At 40.2% G+C, this 19,321-nt stretch overlaps 1 protein-coding gene across 1 annotated transcript in view; it reads right to left on the bottom strand.

Annotated features, from left to right (window-relative positions):
* Window positions 1-3,838: 3,838 nt before the first annotated feature.
* Window positions 3,839-19,321, bottom strand: part of pdss2 (prenyl (decaprenyl) diphosphate synthase, subunit 2) — a 28,866-nt gene continuing 13,383 nt past the window's right edge. Inside the window, exons 3-8 of the mRNA XM_040138262.1 lie at window positions 18,875-19,073; window positions 12,638-12,712; window positions 9,126-9,299; window positions 7,459-7,590; window positions 6,775-6,810; window positions 3,839-4,280 (exon numbers count right to left, since the gene is read on the bottom strand). Coding sequence (XP_039994196.1) covers window positions 4,125-4,280; window positions 6,775-6,810; window positions 7,459-7,590; window positions 9,126-9,299; window positions 12,638-12,712; window positions 18,875-19,073 — 772 coding nt within the window. The 3' untranslated portion in view covers window positions 3,839-4,124. The remainder of the gene's footprint in view (window positions 4,281-6,774; window positions 6,811-7,458; window positions 7,591-9,125; window positions 9,300-12,637; window positions 12,713-18,874; window positions 19,074-19,321) is intronic.

Here is a 19,321-nt window from a genome sequence, read left to right as displayed (position 1 = left end):
AGGCTTTCACAATAATTCATCCGCTCTGCTGTTGTAAACATTAAGAAGTCTTTAATAAGGGCTTTTTTTATAGTTTTTTTTTTTTTTAACAATTATCCATCCAATATGCATTTGTCAATATTAAGAAGCTGTTAATAAATGGTCTGTTCCTGAGATACCCTGCAAATCTTTCCAAAAAGATAAGGTAAGTTACCTGTCCATTGGAGCTGTGTCTTCCTGATGACTTAGTTTTCGTGTGTGTGTATATGTATAAAGAAATTCTTAAAGGGGCGCTCCACCGATTTTGCACATGAATTTCAGTTTACTCGTCAAGAGGGGCACTGCTCAATCTGTGAAAACATTTGTGTAATGCCTTTCGTGGATCTGGAGGGAGTTTTCCAAAGTTTGAAAAAATAACCCTTATAATGGAATCAGGGTTATCAAAGCTTTATTTTCAGACTTAAACTTTCTAACAGAGAGCCTGTGTTACAGACCTGTGTGGGGGTTTTCACCCCAGTGGAAATATAGGGTCCAGCATTTCAGGATATCTCATCCTCTGCTGCTTCAATTTTGACCAGTCTTTTGAAATCTGGCGCTTGAGTCCAAAACTAAATTGCTGCAGAACCTGTTTAACTTAAAAGACAAAATATGAACTCTGTACTGTTCAGTTGATTGGTGGGTCAATCTGCTGTAAGAGAATGTCATTAGTTTGTGTTTCATCGAAGCCTTTTAGCCTCTCGTGATGGTACAAATGTTGTCTCAGAGCCTTCTTTACCCTAAAAAGAAGGACACAAACCTGAATATCAATATTTTTTGGCCAATTCTTCGCCACAAAAATCGATTCAAAGGAAAACTTTTGTCATTATTTCAACCGGAATTGCCATTATTTGCAAGTTACAAGAAGACTGTATCTTTTCTGTCAAACTTACAAGCTGACAGTTGCTCTGTCCCCAGCGTCCACATTGGTGTTTGCAAGTTTGAGTGTGTGTAATTGAATCTGTCGGATTGTGCTGACCAACTCTCTCTGTACTGGACCCTCATCATCTGGGCTGGGCACACTAGGGCCGCTGTTACCCACTTCATGTTTTTCATGTAAATGTATAGTCTTGCCAACTCTTGCTTTCATGATACCCAGGACCCATAACCAGGAAAATGTAAGCAAACAGAGAGTCCGGTTTCTGCTGCGCAGGATATAACGCTGTTGAACCTCCCTCCTCCCTCATTCTGCTCTTTATTTGGGCTATGCTGGAGATATCAAAAAGATTCATGCTGGCAGTAGCAGTGTTGTCAAGTAGGAAAAAAGGCTAGGATTTCTGTTCAACATTAAACATTTAGCTTTACCAGTGAAAGAACTATGTTTTTTCTCGAAGTTGAAAAAAACAAACAGAAAAACCCCCCTCATCCCATCAAATCCTCTTCTGCTGAGCCCATCTGATTTCTACTGGGAGCATCTATGCAACAGTTTCCTTTCTTAGAGCAGACCTCATTTTTTGAAAAAGTTTTGTTTAGTAACTATATTTGTCATTCTGGCAGTGACCCAAGCCTCCTTCTTTGTACGGTCCTTTTAACTTTCCGTGTAACTTTCCTCATGTCTCCTCACAGCGAGGATAAATATTTCATGAAGAGCCTGAGGCTTTCCCTGGCACATGCTGTACCCAGGAAGCCCAAGCAGCAGAAACCAAACGGTAGTGGAAGTGGACGTGCACCCAAGCAACAGAGAGGAGCTTGTTTTTGAAAACGTTCACTTCACATCACCTCCTCTTGTGCTTCAACCCCACTTGCTCCTTTTATATCCTATCGTTTCCTCTCTCCTTCGCTTTGCTCTTCATCCACTTTCACCCTATGAGTCCCCTTCGTCACCACTAGTGCTCTGCGCCATGCCTTCAAAAAATGTTACAAACTGTAGTATCTGATCAGATGGTCATCAGCTACATGTAAACAAGAGACTTGAAAAAGGACCTTTACTCCCAGAGAAAAGCAGCAGGTAATCTTTGAATGCTGTTTTTTCCCCTAACAAGCTCACACTTTTCAAGCTATACATCATTGTTTTATAAAAAAAGACAGGACTAAAATTTCCTTGACATGGTGCAACGTGGATTCAACTTAAACTACAAAACTGTGTTGGAGTTTTTCTTTGGGGAACCATCGAATAAACAGGAATAAACAAGAGCAAATAGCCTCGAGGCTGTGTCTGGCTGCAGTTGCTCACATCAGCACGCTTACAGGCTCACAAAGACAATGTCAACATGCTGATACTTAGCAGGTATAATGTTTATCGTTTAGCATTTGCTAATTAGCACTAAGCACAAATAAAAGCCGAGGCTGATGGGAATGTCGTTAGCTTTGCATTCGCATTTCTACATCAAAGTATTGGACTAAATAAAGTCAGGGATCACAAAAGTTACAAATGTTCATACTGAGTGGGGCATGAATGTCTATACCAAGTGTCATGCAAATCCATTCAATAATTGTATGACTTTTGAGTCTGTATGAATGCCTGTACAAAGATTCATGGCAATTGTGGTCTTTTACTTTGGCAAACACTGACAGACAGACAGGTGTTTTCCAAAACCATGGGCTAGGTTTGTATCATTGTTCAGGTTGTTCAAGATCAGCTCTGTGTCATTAAGAGTACACATTTCATCAGAGACCTGCAACTGACTGCTCAAAAGATGTACCGTCACTGCCAAAGGAACCTTTTCAAATAATTGTTATTAATGGTTTTAACATGATTCGTCATTCTCTATTTTATAACATTACCGACAGAACGAACTCCTATACTGGTACTTTTTTTGAGGCATCTGTTTTTCTAAGTCAAATATTTAACCGTTATTTGCGTATGGTCATTTCTAACTCTAGCACCACCCGTCTTTTGCAAATTCAAAGCCTTAAGGAGAGTTGTGATGTGGTACCAACATGTTCTGCTCCCCTCTGGAGCTACAAAGAATCCTCTTTGTTAGCAGTGTACCCTCGGTCCTCTTTTTTCCCCCCCATTCCTGTCTCCTGTGCTCTGTCCTTCAGGTGTGGCCATGATGTGACAGACAGCTGCCAGCAGTGGCCTGGTTTCACACCTTGGCTGTCCCCTCCTCCGCAGACAGCAGCCTGGGAAACCACAGGCCACCAGGCTGGCGCCAGCCTGTACGGCTTGGAGCAGGGCAGCCGGCCCAATCAATACCTCTGCATTTCCTGTCCATTTGCTCAGGTCTCTTCATTAATAATTACTGCTTGGCGGAGCTTCAATGCGCTTGCCGGCCGGGCCAAGGGGAGAGGCTGTGTGACCTTTCCCCGCCCCTGGTTTGACTTGGATCACATACACAGGCATGGGGACAGACATAATAATGCAACATAGATGACATTACTCCTGTTCATGCCATTTCCCCCTCTATACAGAGAGAATCATGCCAAACTCCATTAAAAAAAATAATTTTATTTGCAGCTGTGCTTATAAGCAGAGGTGTATACTTGGTAGAACATGACTTTGAGACATTTTTACAACTGCTTTGGAGCTGCTCTTTGATTTGGCAAACACAAGTACAACCAGCAACTATGATTTCACCATCATCTCGGGTGTGCAGTAAAACGCAGGGTGAACCCCTTAGAAAAAAAAAGAAAAAGAAAAAAAGAATTTTGTTTGAATAAGTGCTTCTTGGTGCATCATATGCCTTTCATGGCATTTTCCAGATGACAATAACAATTCTTCAAAAAACCTTAAATTACGTTCTGCCTGGTATGGGCCTTTGCTGATAAGCAAGGTAACAAACCGCCAGGTTTTAGAATGCAGCTTGGCGGGATATTTTTTCTACACAGGAGAGGAAGGGTACGTATCAGAGGCAACATAATGCAAGGCATGGTGCTGAAATGGTGTTTTTAATTCTGTTTTTAATGATGATCATTTATGGATTTAGCCATTGCATTTCTGATGCACATTGTCATCCACAACCGAGCAGAGCAGTTTCTCCAGACATGAGCCAGCACCTGGCTCAAATCAAGTTCATTTGTCTCTTAAGTGTCGTCCAGTTGCTTCCGCAGATGAAGACACTTCAGCCTGCACATTTTGAAACAGCAGTATGTGTAGTGTGTGTGTGTGTGTGTGTGTGTGTGTGTGAGGGTGTGTGTGTGTTCGTGTGTGTGGGTGTGTGTCCAGATCAAAATTTGGTGATGGCGGAGGCGATGTTCTCCAAGGCGGATCGAGCCTCGGAGGAGGGGAAAGCCTGGATGGCCTCCAGAGCCTTGTTGCCATGGTAACAGCATAAGTCCACTGCTGAGCTCACGCCTTTCTCTGACTTAACTGCTGCCAAAAGCTGTCGAAGGACGGAAATACACATTAGTTTGTCAATGTTTGTGTCACTCCTGTTACCATCCAGCTGTCAACACAACAAACTGGTAAGAGCAGGAGAAAGTTAGCATACTCTTAGAGTGGATTGTACAGAGGCAAAGCATTTCTTTTCATGACAGGGAATCCATTGTATAACACAGTCATGTCTGTATTTGCACGCTGCTCCTGGTACCACTGCATGCCTCTTACCATATTTAATTAAAGGGGATTAAATTCAGTTATGTTTAAAAAAATAACAAAAAACGGCAGTTTTTCTTTTAACAATGAGAGAGGAAAGGAATTTTATTTCTCTGCAGGTTCTACGGATTTATCGAATTTGTGAAGGGTTTCAATTCCAATATGATTTTTATTATTATTTGTGGTTTAAAGGAAAACTGAATCTCATTAAGACTACCTTGAAGAAAGTCTGTGTGTCTGTATATACACAGTCTAGGAGTTAAACACACAACATACACAATTCATGTATGAGGATAAGAAGAAAAAACCTTGAGTTAAAATAAGCCCCAACCGAAAGATTAAGTTCACAGACAGTGTGAATTTGAGCAGCCCTATGTGCCTTACTGCTGGTGTGTTGGGAAAACTGTTTGCTGGGGGCTTTTTCCCTCATAAATTCTGGAGGTGGAAATCCCCATAGACCCTCCTTCTTCAAAAAAAGCTGCAGGTGTGGAACTCGGCATCACCCTGGCTGCCTGCTTTATTTAGAAACAATTCTTTTTCAAACTCATTTCACACCATCTTGTCTGCCAACCTTGTTTTGTTCTGAATTAACTTCATGTCCCCTCATCTCTTCATATCCCACCCTCTCTACCATTTGCATGTTAGGCAAGCTCATAAGTTCATCGCCCTGTTCTTCTGCCTGCTCCTTCTTTCCTTCCAGCCTCACATCCCATCTTGTGCATTCTGATCTCATCAACAGTCTGCTGTTGTGCTCAAAGTGCGACACATTTCAATAAAAAAAAATAATAAAAGAATTCGTAGAAAAGAGAAATTAGCAATAATTCACCTTAGTAAATTTTCATCTTTTAGCATAACAATGATGTAACTCAGTTTACCTTTTTCAGGTTAAGCCATTTTTACTTGCTGACTTAAATATACAGAAAGTGGTCTACCACTAAGCTGATTATTATGAAATGCTCATTTCAAATGCTAATTTCATTATAGAAATCATTTAAAATGCCCTTTTCCAAAAGTCAGTTTATGTTTCATAAACTGACTTTTTATGATGGTGGCATTTTCATCCGTCACTGCCCCCTCACCTTCACGTCTACAGAATCACAACACTACCAAGGTAAATGTGAATGAATCCTTTAATTATTTATTATTATCGAACACTTAGGGGTTCCATATTTACTAAAAATGTAGTCTTAAAATTGCGATTGGCCATCATGTCTTACTGAGTGGCTGGAAGGCAATGGCTGACCTCAGGCAAGAGTGTGTCATCTGCTTCATCCTCACTTTTTTTTACACTAGTATTGTCCAAATATTAACAGCTTCCAAAAAAATATCCAGTTATACCTGAGCTTGACTCCCATCCCTCTCCCATAATAATACATTTTACAACTGGCAAAGCTGTAATAACAAGTGTAGTTTTGGTTGTTATTTTCTAATATGGAATGAAAGATTAACAGATTGAATGCAAAAGAGTATAGAAGATGAGATCCTGTGAACCTTGATGGGTATTTATCAGAGTTAATGAGATGAAAGCAGATGCTAAATCGTGTGGATTTGTAGATGCCAGAAATGTACACAAAGTTCCTCTAATTACTAAAAGCATTCCTGTCTTTGTGCTGAATCAAAGCCAAGTTTTGCGCTTGAGGGCCTACGGTCTTTCTTGTTCCTCCCCAAAATTTCATCCCTCCCTCTGTCCTGCTCTCAGCTTTCCTCCTCGTCTCCCCTCTTCTCTCCTTCCCTTCGAACTTCTCCCCACTTCTCCCCCCTTTTCAGCAGGTCTGCTGAAGGAGATTCTCTCACAATGCCACTGTCTCAGAGCCTCAGTGTCTCCTCCACAAATAGGCCTCGGTAACTAATCCTTCCTACTCTGGTTTCAGACGGGACCAGATAACCCCCCCGTAACACCATCAGACCCCTCTTCTGTAGCTTCAGTCTCTTCTTGCACCCCTGCCGGTCCCCTTCTTCCCTCACACATTGACTTTGGAAAGCTCATTTCTCAACTTTGATATAGGTTACAGTGAAAAGACCTCCTGTTTCTCTATGTTGGTTCTGTCAGATGCAGTGCCCCTGAGTAAACAGGTAAAACACTGAAATACAACAAAGAAAAATGGAACTATCTTACAAACTTGTACCATGATTTTTTTGAAAAATATGCATGAAACATAACACAAAAGCAAAATAGGCTAGTGCAAGGAATAAGAGCACAATATTTGTGTAACATTGTGAATTAAAGAGTTCATAGCTCACAGAGGCAGATTCTGTATAAATACATAAATCCGTTGTCTTACCTTTGAGTTATCCAGTTGGTTTCTCTGTGTTTTTGCCTTGTTAAGAAGAGAGAAAAGAGTGTGATTATCAGCAAAATTTCCCAGGTTTCCAAGGCTGTCATAGCATCATGCTCAACAAATTTTTATTGACTTTTAAAGGGCTTAGTTTGATGAAATTGAAGAACTTAAAATCAGCACATTTTGAGGTAAACCTTTAAAACCTTTGTACATAATCTTTACTTGAAAAAAGCCAAATTATCCAAAATATATTCCAATGTAGCTCCCAATTGTGTGTAGATATAAATCCTCTCCAGCTACTTTGATCCTTATATGCTAACAACATGTTAATTAATCCAAATGCTTTTATGGCTTTTATGGGTGAGATGTCACCCATAGGAAAATGTGGAAACTTTTTATATAACCTATTTTTCCATGGTTACTGGAATAGAATTCCAGTGGTGGTCTGTGCACTATATTGAATTATTTTTCCTGTATATTGGGAAAAAATGTTTTGTATATAACTTGGAAAAATTGATAAAGAGATTTATTTAGAAGAATATAAAAAAGTACACTTGTTCTATTTTATGAGCTGACTGTTATGAGTTCAGCTAGGACCTCCGATCGTTTTACTGGTGACTGACCGGCGATCTAAAACGTAAATAAATCTAGCTGCTGCAGTGGTGTCATGCGCCATCCTTCCTGTACCTGCTGCAGCTGCTGATGCCATCTCTCCCGGCCGACGATCTGACGGTGGAAGACTACTGGGGCGGCGCTCAAATTGAACGACGCCGGCTCTCCCACACTGCTCTTCACAAATGGCTGCAGGTCAGAGTTCAGCTACAGAAGGGAGAGCACATTTGTCAATGAGACCTCAAATCAGAGAGATTCTACTCGCTAGCTTCCTGGCACCAATTAAACCAACCAAGTGGTGAAAATGGATCGGCCTACAAACTGCTTACCTACACTCTGAGTGACCCTGTTAATGAGCAGCATGATGAACAGTCTGCTGAAAGACACGGCTATCCTGATGAGGATTGTTCTCCTTCAAAGACCTCATCTGCTCCCTCCCATGCTGAGACTCCCTTTAGCTACTGAGGCCTACAGACAGGCAGCTACAGGGAGCCGCTGCAGTAGAGGATGTACTAATACACTACTGTGAGTGGGATTATTATGAATGACTTTTTGACTAGCACCAGTAAGATATAGCTGAAAACCTCTGAACCTTGAAAAATGTTGAAGCATCTGCATTAACATTACACACTAATAGCATTTTAGCTTTACGCAAATCAACTTTCCTCCTGATTCCACATTTTTACAGTATGTATTTATCTCTAATGTGAAAATAATAAGACACTTAGGCACTTAAATTTAATGTACTGGCACGATAGAATAAAAAAAACAAAACGCTTTGTCTACAAAGTAATGATTAAATTTTAAAAATCTGTCCGGTTTTATCAGTTAGTTCTTTGATCCACATGTTTTTGGACAAATATATTAACCTGTCTACCCTTTCAAAATTACTTTTTGTATTATTTGTATTCATTTTTTTCATTTAAGGCTGCAGGGAGCTGCTTTCAGAGAAAAAGCTCCAAAAACCCCCTGTCCACTACTTGCTTTGCACCAAACAGCAGACAGACACAGTTAAGACGCCATTATGCTTCTTCCCCACACCTTTCCAAGGCTGAATTAGGACAGGGGGGGGGGTCGCAGAAATGCTCGGACTGTAACTTTCCGAAAATCAACAATCTAACATTCAGACGCACTTCACACTGTAATTGGCCAGCTGTGCAGAGCTGTGCAGACAGGCGTTGGAATTTTTCTCTCTACCTCTCTTATTTCATTTGTTATACAAATATTTGTGGCACTTTTCATTTGTACAACTGAGTGCAATACTATGAATGTCTTCCTGAAGAGACTGTATGAAAATATTCCCATTTTTAATTATGAATTAATTTTATTATTAACACTAAATCAAACATCTTTACAACTGCCATGAAATTTTGACATAAATGTTGCTTAAATCTGATTGGTGTACGGAAATATGTGATGTGCAATTTTCCAACTGAGCCTGCCCACTTCAAACCAGTGAGAAAAGCAAGGACCAAAACAGAAATTAAGGAATCTCTCATGTGAAATAAGAAAAACTTTCAAACTTCGACAGAAAAATTGTTTTCTTGTAGAAACCCACTGCTCACAGTAAGAAGCCAATTGAGAACATAGGTTATCAGGGCCTTTAAACCAAGACATACGACTGTGATTATCGGAGAGACTCGCCCACTGTTGTGGCACTCGACCCTTACTGGCTGATCCTCCAAAGACCAACTTCATTGGTATTTGGTGCTTGGTGGGTGGGACACTCAGATCAGACTTACCTTGTGGCCTAGTGATAGGTGCTTGCCGTACTTATAGGCCAGTCTTTGGGACTCCTTGTCATGTTGGGCGAGCTCCATCGCAGCTTGACAGCTCTTGGCTAGCAGCGCCCCGTGGGACAAGAACGCCTGCTCCTCCCAAGTCGCCACGTTGACGCCATCGGTGAGACTATTCTCCTGCAGAGCAAATAGTAGCAGAGACACCGCAGGCCTGAGCCCTCACTGCTTCTACTGTACGACTTCAAAGCTCCCACAAAGCCCCTCACAACCTCTCAATCAAAACAACCCCTCCTTCTCTGTGATTTTATTTTTCAGTATGTAATTGGATGTGCACCAGAGAGTAACCGCAATTTAACACAGTATTTCCCACAAGTGCTTTAGTTATTTGAAACGGAGGGAAGCTGGGAGAGAGATCTAGAACCAGAATAGGAAAAACACTCTTGTAGCTATACAAACACTTTGAATATGTTCTTTTATGTCCAGCATTAAGTCCAACATAAAACACCACAGGTATAACAAGGTTAAACAGACCATCTCTGGACAACTGTAGGTATTGTTTGAATTTGGTAAAAGTCTGGATGATATAGAAAAAACTCTGTTGTAAAATATCCATCATAAGAGGTTAATTAATCCTCCAAAAAAAATTCCAGAACAAAGGTCAGCAGGGGGGCCAAAACTGACACTTTCCTTGAAGTACACAGTGACATTACTTTGAACACCTCTGTTGAAAAATGAACTACTGCAGAACCTAAAAGCACTGTCAAATTAAGCAAAACTCTTGCTCACTGGTACCTGACAGCACAGTGGTTAATTTGAATTCAGAAAGCCACATCCTTGAATCATTATCTTTCAAGATACCTCTTGTTCCCTTTTCTCATTAATAATCAGCCGTAGTGGTGGGAGTCAGAGCCATTCATGAAGCAGTATTTAACTGCTATGTTGTGCACAGCTGGAACCAACTTCCTGATCTAAAGGCACCTGAACTTCAGCAACCTTGGAACTTTCTTCACTTTTTAAAAAATAATGCTGGTGTTATTATATTTTTCCTTTTGTCAACAAATCCCATGAGAAGACAAAGTCAATAATGTGTCTGTGGCTTTGAGCTCCAAGTCCATTTGTTCCCACTGAAGATGTACTGCGCATTCAGAAAGTACTCAGACCCCTTCACTATTTTCACATTTTGTTATGTTGCAGCCTTATGCTAAAATCATTTCAATTCATTTCCCCTCATCAATCCACACTCAATACCCCATAATGACAAAGAGAAAAAATAATTTTAGAAATTTTAGCAAATTTATTAAAAAGGAAAAATGAAATATCAAATTGACATAAGTATTCAGACCCTTTGCTATTACACTTGAAATTTAGCTCAGGGGTCTCTCATTCCTCCTGATCATCTTTCAGATGTTTCTACCCCTTGATTGGAGTCCACATGTGGTGAATTCAATTGATTGGACATGATTTGGAAAGGTACACATCTGTCTATGTAAGGTCTCACAGCTGACCATGCATATCGGAGCAAAAACCAAGCCATGAGGTCGAAGGAACTGCCTGCAGAGCTCAAAGACAGGATTGTGTCGAGGCACAGAAGGCTACAAAAACATTTTGGCTGCATTGAAGTTTCCCAACAATACAGTGGCCTTGATAATTCCACCCACCCAATACATCCCAAAGAGTGAAGCAAGGTGGTGGCAGCATCATGGGTGTGTTTTTCAGTGGCAGGGACAGGGGGGCTGGTTAGGGTTGAGGGGAAGCTGAATGGAGCAAAGTACAGAGATATCCTCAATGAAAACCTGGTCCAGAGGACTCAGGACCTCAGACTGGGCCGAAAGTTCACCTTCCAACAGGACAATGACCTTAAGCACACAGCCAAGACAACACAGGAGTGGCATAGGGACAACTCTGTGAATGTCCTTGAGTCATTCAGCCCTGACTTGAACCCAATCGAACAACTCTGGAGGGACCTGAAAATGGCTGTCCACCGACGGTCCCCATCAAACCTGACAGAGCTTGAGAGGATCTGCAGAGAAGAATGGCGGAAAATCCCCAAATCCCGGTTTACAAAGCTTGTTGCGACATACCCAACAAGACTCGAGGCTGTAATCGCTGCCAAACTACCTTCAACTAAGTACTGAGTAAAGGATCTGAATATGTGACATTTCTGTGTTTACTTTTTAATAAATTTGGAAAAAATGTCTAAAATTCTGTTTTAGCTTTGTCATTATGAAGTATCGAGTGTAGACTGATGTGGGAAAAAATGAATTTAAACAATTCTAACATAAGGACACAACATAACAAAATGTGAAAAAAGTGAAGGGGTCTGAATACTTTCTGAATGCACTGTACATCTTTAAAAACTGGTCACAAATATATACTTTCATTCTTGAGAAAAACACCGTATTTTCCTAAAACAGCAGGGCACTGTAGTTTTACGCAAACGTTACTCTAACAACAGGAAACAGTGTATTTGTTGGGGACTATTTTCGGGGGCAGATGAATCCACATTTGGTTCATTAGTGAGTGTTACCATCAGCAGGAAAGTGGGATTGAGTCAAAACAAACTGCAGTTTGTGTGTTAATTGTAATGAAGGAACATGTCACCCACTGCAACAGTGTGGCTCCCTGAAGCATATTTAAGCTTTTAAAATACACTGTCCCACCTGCCTGTCGTGTTGGACCTGGTAGCGCTACTTCAGGTGTGTTGTTTGGTTTGTACTGGACTAAATCTTCCCACAAGTCTCTTGACTGTATCTGTGCAAAGCATTTTAGGACCCTCATATCATGCAGCTGTTGACACAGAATTGGCTCCAAAGTGTTTTCTACACAAAAGGTCCTACTAAAGGCCTTATATTCCCTTTTTTATGCCAAAAAAACCCCTTACATTTTTACTGTGTTTGTGCTTCTGTGACGTTGTGTCAGTATCTCTAATACTCATTATGACTTTTTGGTTGTAAAATTTAAATGGTTACCTTTTAAAGGAGACAGGGATTATGACTGTAATAAAAAGGGTTGAAGAACAGTAACATTTTTATTTTGGGTACATTATTTTTGGGCTTGTGCACAAAATTGGGGATGTCTGATGACAGGTTAACAGTTTTTGGGTAAGAATGAAGCTCTATGGCACAGAAGAATAAGGTGCATCAGGGTTTGGATACACAGACAAGACTTGTTAGAAAGATCAACTCACTGCTGGCTTTGGTCTTTACAGCAAAAATATCTAATAGCTCCTTAATTTACGCCATTAAAAATTTCTACATTTCTATGTTTTATCTTATAACAGCTTTTTTTTACATATTTCCATCAGTATGTAAAGCACTGAGAACTGCATTTATGAATTAAATGTCAAGCCAATCATATTCTATTGTTGTATTCAAATTGGTCAAATTTTAAAAGGTCCATGTTCTTTTATTTTGTTGGAAATTATGTAACTATTCTTTTCTTAAACTCTTAATAGTTTTTTTTAATCTATTGCATCACATCAAAGTAGATCTATAAAAGGAGAACAGATACTTTACCTCAGTATTACTGGAATTCTCATAGTAGATTCCTTGAACTAAATCACCAATGGCACTTGAGATCAGTTCAACAACCTGTTCAGAAAAAGAGAAAGAAAAAGCATCAGACATTTGGGCTAAAAAGTTAAATCTTGAAGAATTAAAGGGACCTCTGACTCACACATTTTACACACCATCATCTGTTATCTGTTGAACTGAGAAGGGACAAAGCTAAAAAATACATCATTAATAAGTCAAAAGTGGTGCCACATGCCTCATTTCTATGAAGTACAGATACAGACTCATGCAGGCAGAAGTTCTGCCAAGTGAGTATAGATTATATTTTGATACCAAAACTTCAAGTATGATCTACAGTCCATCAACAGCCTTGTGACCTTGTGTTGAAGTGTCCTTGGGCTCGGGCAGTGAACCGCTAACCTGTTCCCTCATTATATATCACTCTGGCTAAGAGCATTGATTAAACTCCTAAGATGTAAATGTAAATGAGGTCGATCAAAACCGACACGCTACTCAGTTCATCCGTGACATTTGCAATTAAAAAAAACCACAATTTCCCCTGATTGAAGCATGAGTAAACAGTGCTCGCCTCTGAACAGCTGGTTTGGTGAATAAATCGGAGGTGAGATGAGGACTGGAAACCAGGTGAACTGCTGCAAACTCAGCTGCTCATTATCAGGCCATAGGGGAGCTCCGGTTGATTTCATAATGCACATCCAAGCTCGTCTTCATTCATTATGCTTTTTATTCATAGAGAAGTCCAGTTGAGAAGGCCAGATCAGGTGTCTGTCCGGTCTGAGGGGCTGAAACGGAGCTGCAAGGCAGATGGTGAGACGAAATGAGGTGGCCAGAGAGCAGTGGGGTTAACAAGGTTTTGGAGTGATGATTGGACTTCAGGGTCTTCTATGTTCTCCTTTTCTTTTAATTGATAAATTATTTGAAGATTTCTTTCACTTTGGACTTTTTTATGTGGAAAATGACTATATTAATCTGTTGATATTTACAGAATTTATACAAGGTTGGGTTTCTGCAGAAGCGGCACAGTAAGAGAAGTAATGGCAAAAAAGCAAAATGGGTTTCTAGTCTATAGGAAAGAAAGGGAGTAATCACTGTTCTGTAATCACTATTCTATTCTTAGTCCATAGAGTCTGTCTAGTAAGTTAATAAATTTGCTGTACAAGGACAAACATGGTGCTCTCGGAAAACTGACCTTAGAGAATATTTAACTTTCTACCTTATAAAGCATTTAAAAGGGGCAACAACTGAAAAAACCTGAAAATTATTAAATATTGAGTTGTGGAGGCCTGTGGTTTGTTTAAGACTGCAGTTGCAGATTTCCTCTTACAGGGGGCATGCATGACTACATTTTTGCTTACAGAAACACGACCGGCCCTCGTCAACCAGATGAGAGGCTGCATCTTTTCCAATCATTAGTAAAAGGTTGGTTTTAAGGCATGAGGAAAAAACTGAAGTTGATCCCTCCGTCCTTCATTCACACAGAACTGCATGGACTGAGGAGTGAAGGCCACGCCTGTAAATTTCAGATGAATGAGGTTAAATTTAGAGCTCCTTCAGCTCATCCCAGACATCCTTGGTCCATCAGAAAAGTCCTGTGACGCTGGCTGCTCCGTCAGCCTCACAGTGCCCTTTGGGTAACTGAATCCACTGGGGGAAAATATTGAGGAAACCCGAGCTTTGCCCACAGACCTGGAAGGACAATGTGCCTACAGTATTACCAGATGTGGTGTCTCTGCTTGGCTTGCCTTGGGAAGTGGGGGCCAGTGGGGGTCTTTTTTTGGAAAGTATCAGATAAGCTCTCCCCCTGCTTCCCTCATACTCCATTCCCAAATACAGCCAGATCGCGTTTTGCCGACGGGTCTGTGAGGGTGGAGAAACCGGAGCTCTACGGTGAGATTACTTTACAGTTTATACAAGTAGCAGCATAGGTTTCCTCTCAAGGCCACGACACATAATCTCCATCGCTCAAAAGGCTGGTTTATGAGAAAAACTTCGAAAACTGCATGAACTACTCATCTGTCACCCTATGAATCAAAAAGAGGCGGTACAGTGACCACACAGGCTGCAAGAAGGAAAAGAGAGACAAGCTACTGTTTAGCAGACTGTCACACTTTGAAGCTGTTACAGGACTATAAATCAGACAATTAGCAGATTTTAATGAGTGAAAATTAAATCTTTTATAGCCTTTATTGCATTTGCCTGGGGGTAATTCTAAGTTAATAACTGTAACAATATATTTGTATGCCTTTTTTTTTTAATGAAAAGAAGCTGAACCAGGTTGGATGCAATTCTTAGAGGGGCACTCCATTGACTTTACACAGAAAGTTTAGTGTACAAATCACAAGGAGTACTAATCAGCCCAATGGCTTCTGTGGCTCTGAGGGACAAAGTATTTTGAAAAAGTAACTCTGATGATGTCATCAGGGTCTATAGAAAGATGCTATCGAGCTGCATCCTGGGAAATGTAGGATGCACTATTTTTGGAGCTTGACCATTCATTTTTTAGACATGCCTCTAATGAGTCCTTTAACTCATGGAAGTGCAACAGTAAATGGCTGTTGTACCCCTTTAACAACTCTTCTAGCTTTTAGCAGAGTGCAGTTTTTATTTCCATGCCAGTTACAGTATTAAGCATCTCTCCACCCCTTCATTTTAATTTAATGTGCCAGTAATAGAGCATTTGTCTCTTCAGTTTCTACAGATAGACCAAAAAAGGTCGATGACGTGAATCTGTATGGAAATAGTTTGACTTTATGACAGGGCATACCCATGCCTACATCCTTTTTGGCGCACTTTTTATCACATGCCTCCTTGTCTTATAATGTCTCCTAACTAACCTTTCCAAAATGTGTGTGCAAAGTGTTTTAAGATTCCCTGCAAACAGAATGATGTAAAAATCACACCCATTGAAATGTACTGCAAGATTTAATGATGAAAAAAAGAAAGTCATCAACTCAAGGTTCACTTATTTGTTCGCTCTGGAGCTTTTGACCATATCACACTGTCTTTATCAACAGATGGAGTTTGTTTAGATGTCATGGAGCTGTAGGTGTTCTGTGCTGTCCTATGAATAGGACCTCTTGTTCATTTTGGCATGAAGGTTGCCGTTGACAGTTTATTCTATCTGCTAATAAAGACCATGTTACGCAGTTGGAAGCTCCAGACCAAGTGATTAAGTGGACCTTGAGTTGAGGTATTTCTGTCGACTGCTGTTGAAGGTTAAGAAAAAACTTGAGGTTGATGGTTCAAATTATATCATATTATGAAAATTTTATAAGATTATATTCCCAAGAATCCAATCCACTGATCTTTCATCCACACCAAGGAAAAATTAACTGTGACATATTTTGTTGAGGTTCAATTACAATCTGGGGCCAAAAGTCAACATGAACTCACAAATAGGGGGTTAAGTGAACAGGTTTTTGGTAACCTATCATCCTACCAGTTTAAAAACTTTGGTCAAAACAATTCTCATTCCTGTAACCTTGGCTTAACATGATGGACTTGCCAGTGCTGTTAACAACAATCTCATTTAACTTCTGCTCATAGTAGTGAAGAATGCAGTTTAAAAAAAAAATAGTGTAGGCTTCATCAGTGTAGGCTGTGGTTTGCCCTAGGTTCATTTTGTTTTGCTAAACTTATCAAACATGAGTAACTGCTGAATATCAGATGTGTATTTCCTTATTACCGTTAAAAACCTCTACTCTAGGGATGTTTCCTGTGGTTTTTTTAGATAACGTTCATACTCCTAATAAACAGCAGTGCGGTTTGTTTGGGGAAAAGGGAAAAAACAACACTTTCAAGCATTGCTGTGTGGTAATTTGGTACCACCTTAGTTTGAATGGAAAGTTTTCACCTTGAGAATGAACCAAACTAAAGTAACAGATGCTCCAAAACTTGATTCAACTGATGCCAACTTGCTTGGCGTGAGTGCATACTTAATGTAATTAAATCATAATTAGCTGAAGTCATCAGCAGACCTGCCATCATTTCATTCTCAGTGTGGTATTTCTCCATCTTCCAGGGAAACATCAGCATCAATTCCATTACTGTAATTTGTATCTTAGCCACAGAGTAACAATTATCTCTCATAGTACTGTTGCAGTGACAAATCCCACTGGAAGCCAATTAGCACTGTAAAGAAAATGTCACACCTTTAGAATTATAAAGGAAATTCTGGATCCCCGTAACTCCTGCTGTTTCCTACACAAGACGCACCACAGATACCACTTTCATCATATATTTGAGTGGGCATCTTTTGGCTGCCATAGAGCAGACATAAACCTAGACTATGTGTGCTGAATAAGAAGCAGCAGGGAAGGCGATAACGGCTGGTATGGCTGATGGCACATGGGGGGAAGAGATGGTTATTTCGATCCACTCAGGGAACCACATTCTGACAGAGCAGCGTGGTGACAGCATCTGTCAGCAAGAGGTTACCGGGCTACATAGAAGTTTATGATCTGTCGTGCACATACAAGACCACCCCCCACACACATGTCCAAAACTGAAAACTTAATAAGAAGGATTCCCACGGTGTACATGTAAATGGTGTCTCCTGAGTACATCATCTGACATATAAAACAGACTGTATGCCATTAAATGCTGATGTAAACACCCAGTGTCTGTCTGTATTTTTAACCAGTTTGAAACAAACGAAAGAACCAATGGCTGAACAGACAAACCAAAGAGCGTCACCTACAGAAACTCCAGCTAACACAACTGGAGATCCAAAGAAAAGACAACATAGTACCAGCTCTACCACCTTCCAAACCCTTTCTGGTGCGAGACACTAGTCAAGCAACATCTTCTCTTGATGCCTCATCACAGGCTGCAGGCACTGATGAGTTGTGACAAGCTTAACTAAGACACACAAGTGAGGTTTCCTTCTCAGGCTGTTTAATTTTAACTGATTTTAGAGACCTAAAGAGGCCTAACTCTTCATTGTTTCTAATGAAAATGAAAACAATAATTATGTAGCAAAAATGTGTTTTCTTCTTCTTTCTCTATCTCGTAATAGTCTGATAATCTGCCCAAATTTCCTTTTTTCCCCACTTAATTCCTTCAGGCTGACATTGTATTCTTTTTAGCAGATGTCTTGTTTAAAGAGGGGTCATTTTGTTTTTCCCTAACCAATCATTAGTCAGTAATTCTTCCGTTGGCACAGTAGTTGTGGTAGAAGTCTCTAGGATTGGTTAATGTTTTTCATATTGTGTCAGTTTAAGATATTTCTGTAAATCAACCTTGTTGATCTCATGCTTGTTGCCATTTTACTGTTACCATCTCTTATGAATGTAGCTAGGTAGCTAGCTAAAAAAAATATAGAGAGCTGCAGTGGAACTGGAACTTCCGAGTTCCGCTCCAGAAGCAAGAAAACATCCCACTTATCCCACTTATATTTGTAACTACGCTAACAACTACAAATCCAGCCTTGGAACAGAGCCTTCTCAGTATGTCTTGTGGCACACTTCATACGTCTAGATAAGAATGGCAGTTTTTTTTTTTTTTTTTTTAAAAACACTATTATGTCATTGTTTATTTCCTATTTATGATTTTTAGAAATCCTCAATGACAATAATTGCCCGTATGCCCTACAAGTTTGATAAGAGGCAAGTCCACGGTGAGTCTAGTGGTCACAGACCTGTTGAATTAGTGAACAAATCTGAGATGTTTGATGGTGTTTCAGAGGTCTGGAACCAGGGTAATCTTGTTAATCATCTTGTGACCCCTCAGATTTATCCTGCAGCCCTCTTTAGGGTCCTGACGCCCAGGCTGGGAATCAATTAGCTACACTGTTTAACTGAAAAAGGGATCTATGGGATGTGGAGATCACATCAAACTACTGCAAACTTAGCATCAATTATTCAGATAAAATAAAAACGTGAAGATATTTCAGATTATGATTTCAATCTTGTTTTACTAAAAAGGATATTTGTACTGCAGGTACTATGCCTTGGAAAAAAGGAAGAAAAAACCTCTCAAACCAATAATATCCAATAAAATCCAGGATCAGTTGGAACTCTGCAATATATAATCATAGCAGTCGTGAGATGTTGGATGTGGTGTAAGTGAGAGAAAAGATGTCGTGATGAAAACTGATATGTGAGGCTGTAACGACCGCTGGGAGCCCATATTAAGACAGCAGTGTTTCTCATTAAAATCACTGATATCAGGTCAGATATTTCTCAGGAGTGCAGTTTGTTATTGACAGAGAGTGTTTACCTTAGTGTTATTTAGCTGGGCAAGTCCGGTACAAGCATTTGCCAGTAGGAAGTCGCCGCTCAGGACGGCCATCTTATTCCCAAACTGCATGTCCTTCAGTGGGCCATCTGAAACTGTCCACTCCTTCAGATTGACTATCCCACGATGCACCAAGAATGCAGTGTGGATCAACTCTGTGATTTCTGCCAGGTTCCTCTGGCTATGAAACAGAAAAAAATGATATGATACATTTTAAAATCACAGCTTTTTTGTCCACAGCTTAACAGAGGTGTTCCCGAGGCTTGACGATTGCAGAGCTTTTTGACAGAAACCTTTTCATTGTCTTTATGCTGGTGAGATTTTAAGGCTTAGCTTAGCAAGTTTGAAAACTCATTCACGGCTTCATCTACAGGTGTGCTGACCACAAAGGATCTGTGGGTTTTCATATCATCTGCCTAGCAAATGGGA

This window comes from Xiphias gladius, chromosome 10 (assembly GCF_016859285.1).
Source record: "Xiphias gladius isolate SHS-SW01 ecotype Sanya breed wild chromosome 10, ASM1685928v1, whole genome shotgun sequence".
NCBI lineage: Eukaryota > Metazoa > Chordata > Actinopteri > Istiophoriformes > Xiphiidae > Xiphias > Xiphias gladius.
Note: the sequence above shows the minus strand (reverse complement) of the source record. Positions and strands in the feature narration are given on the sequence as shown.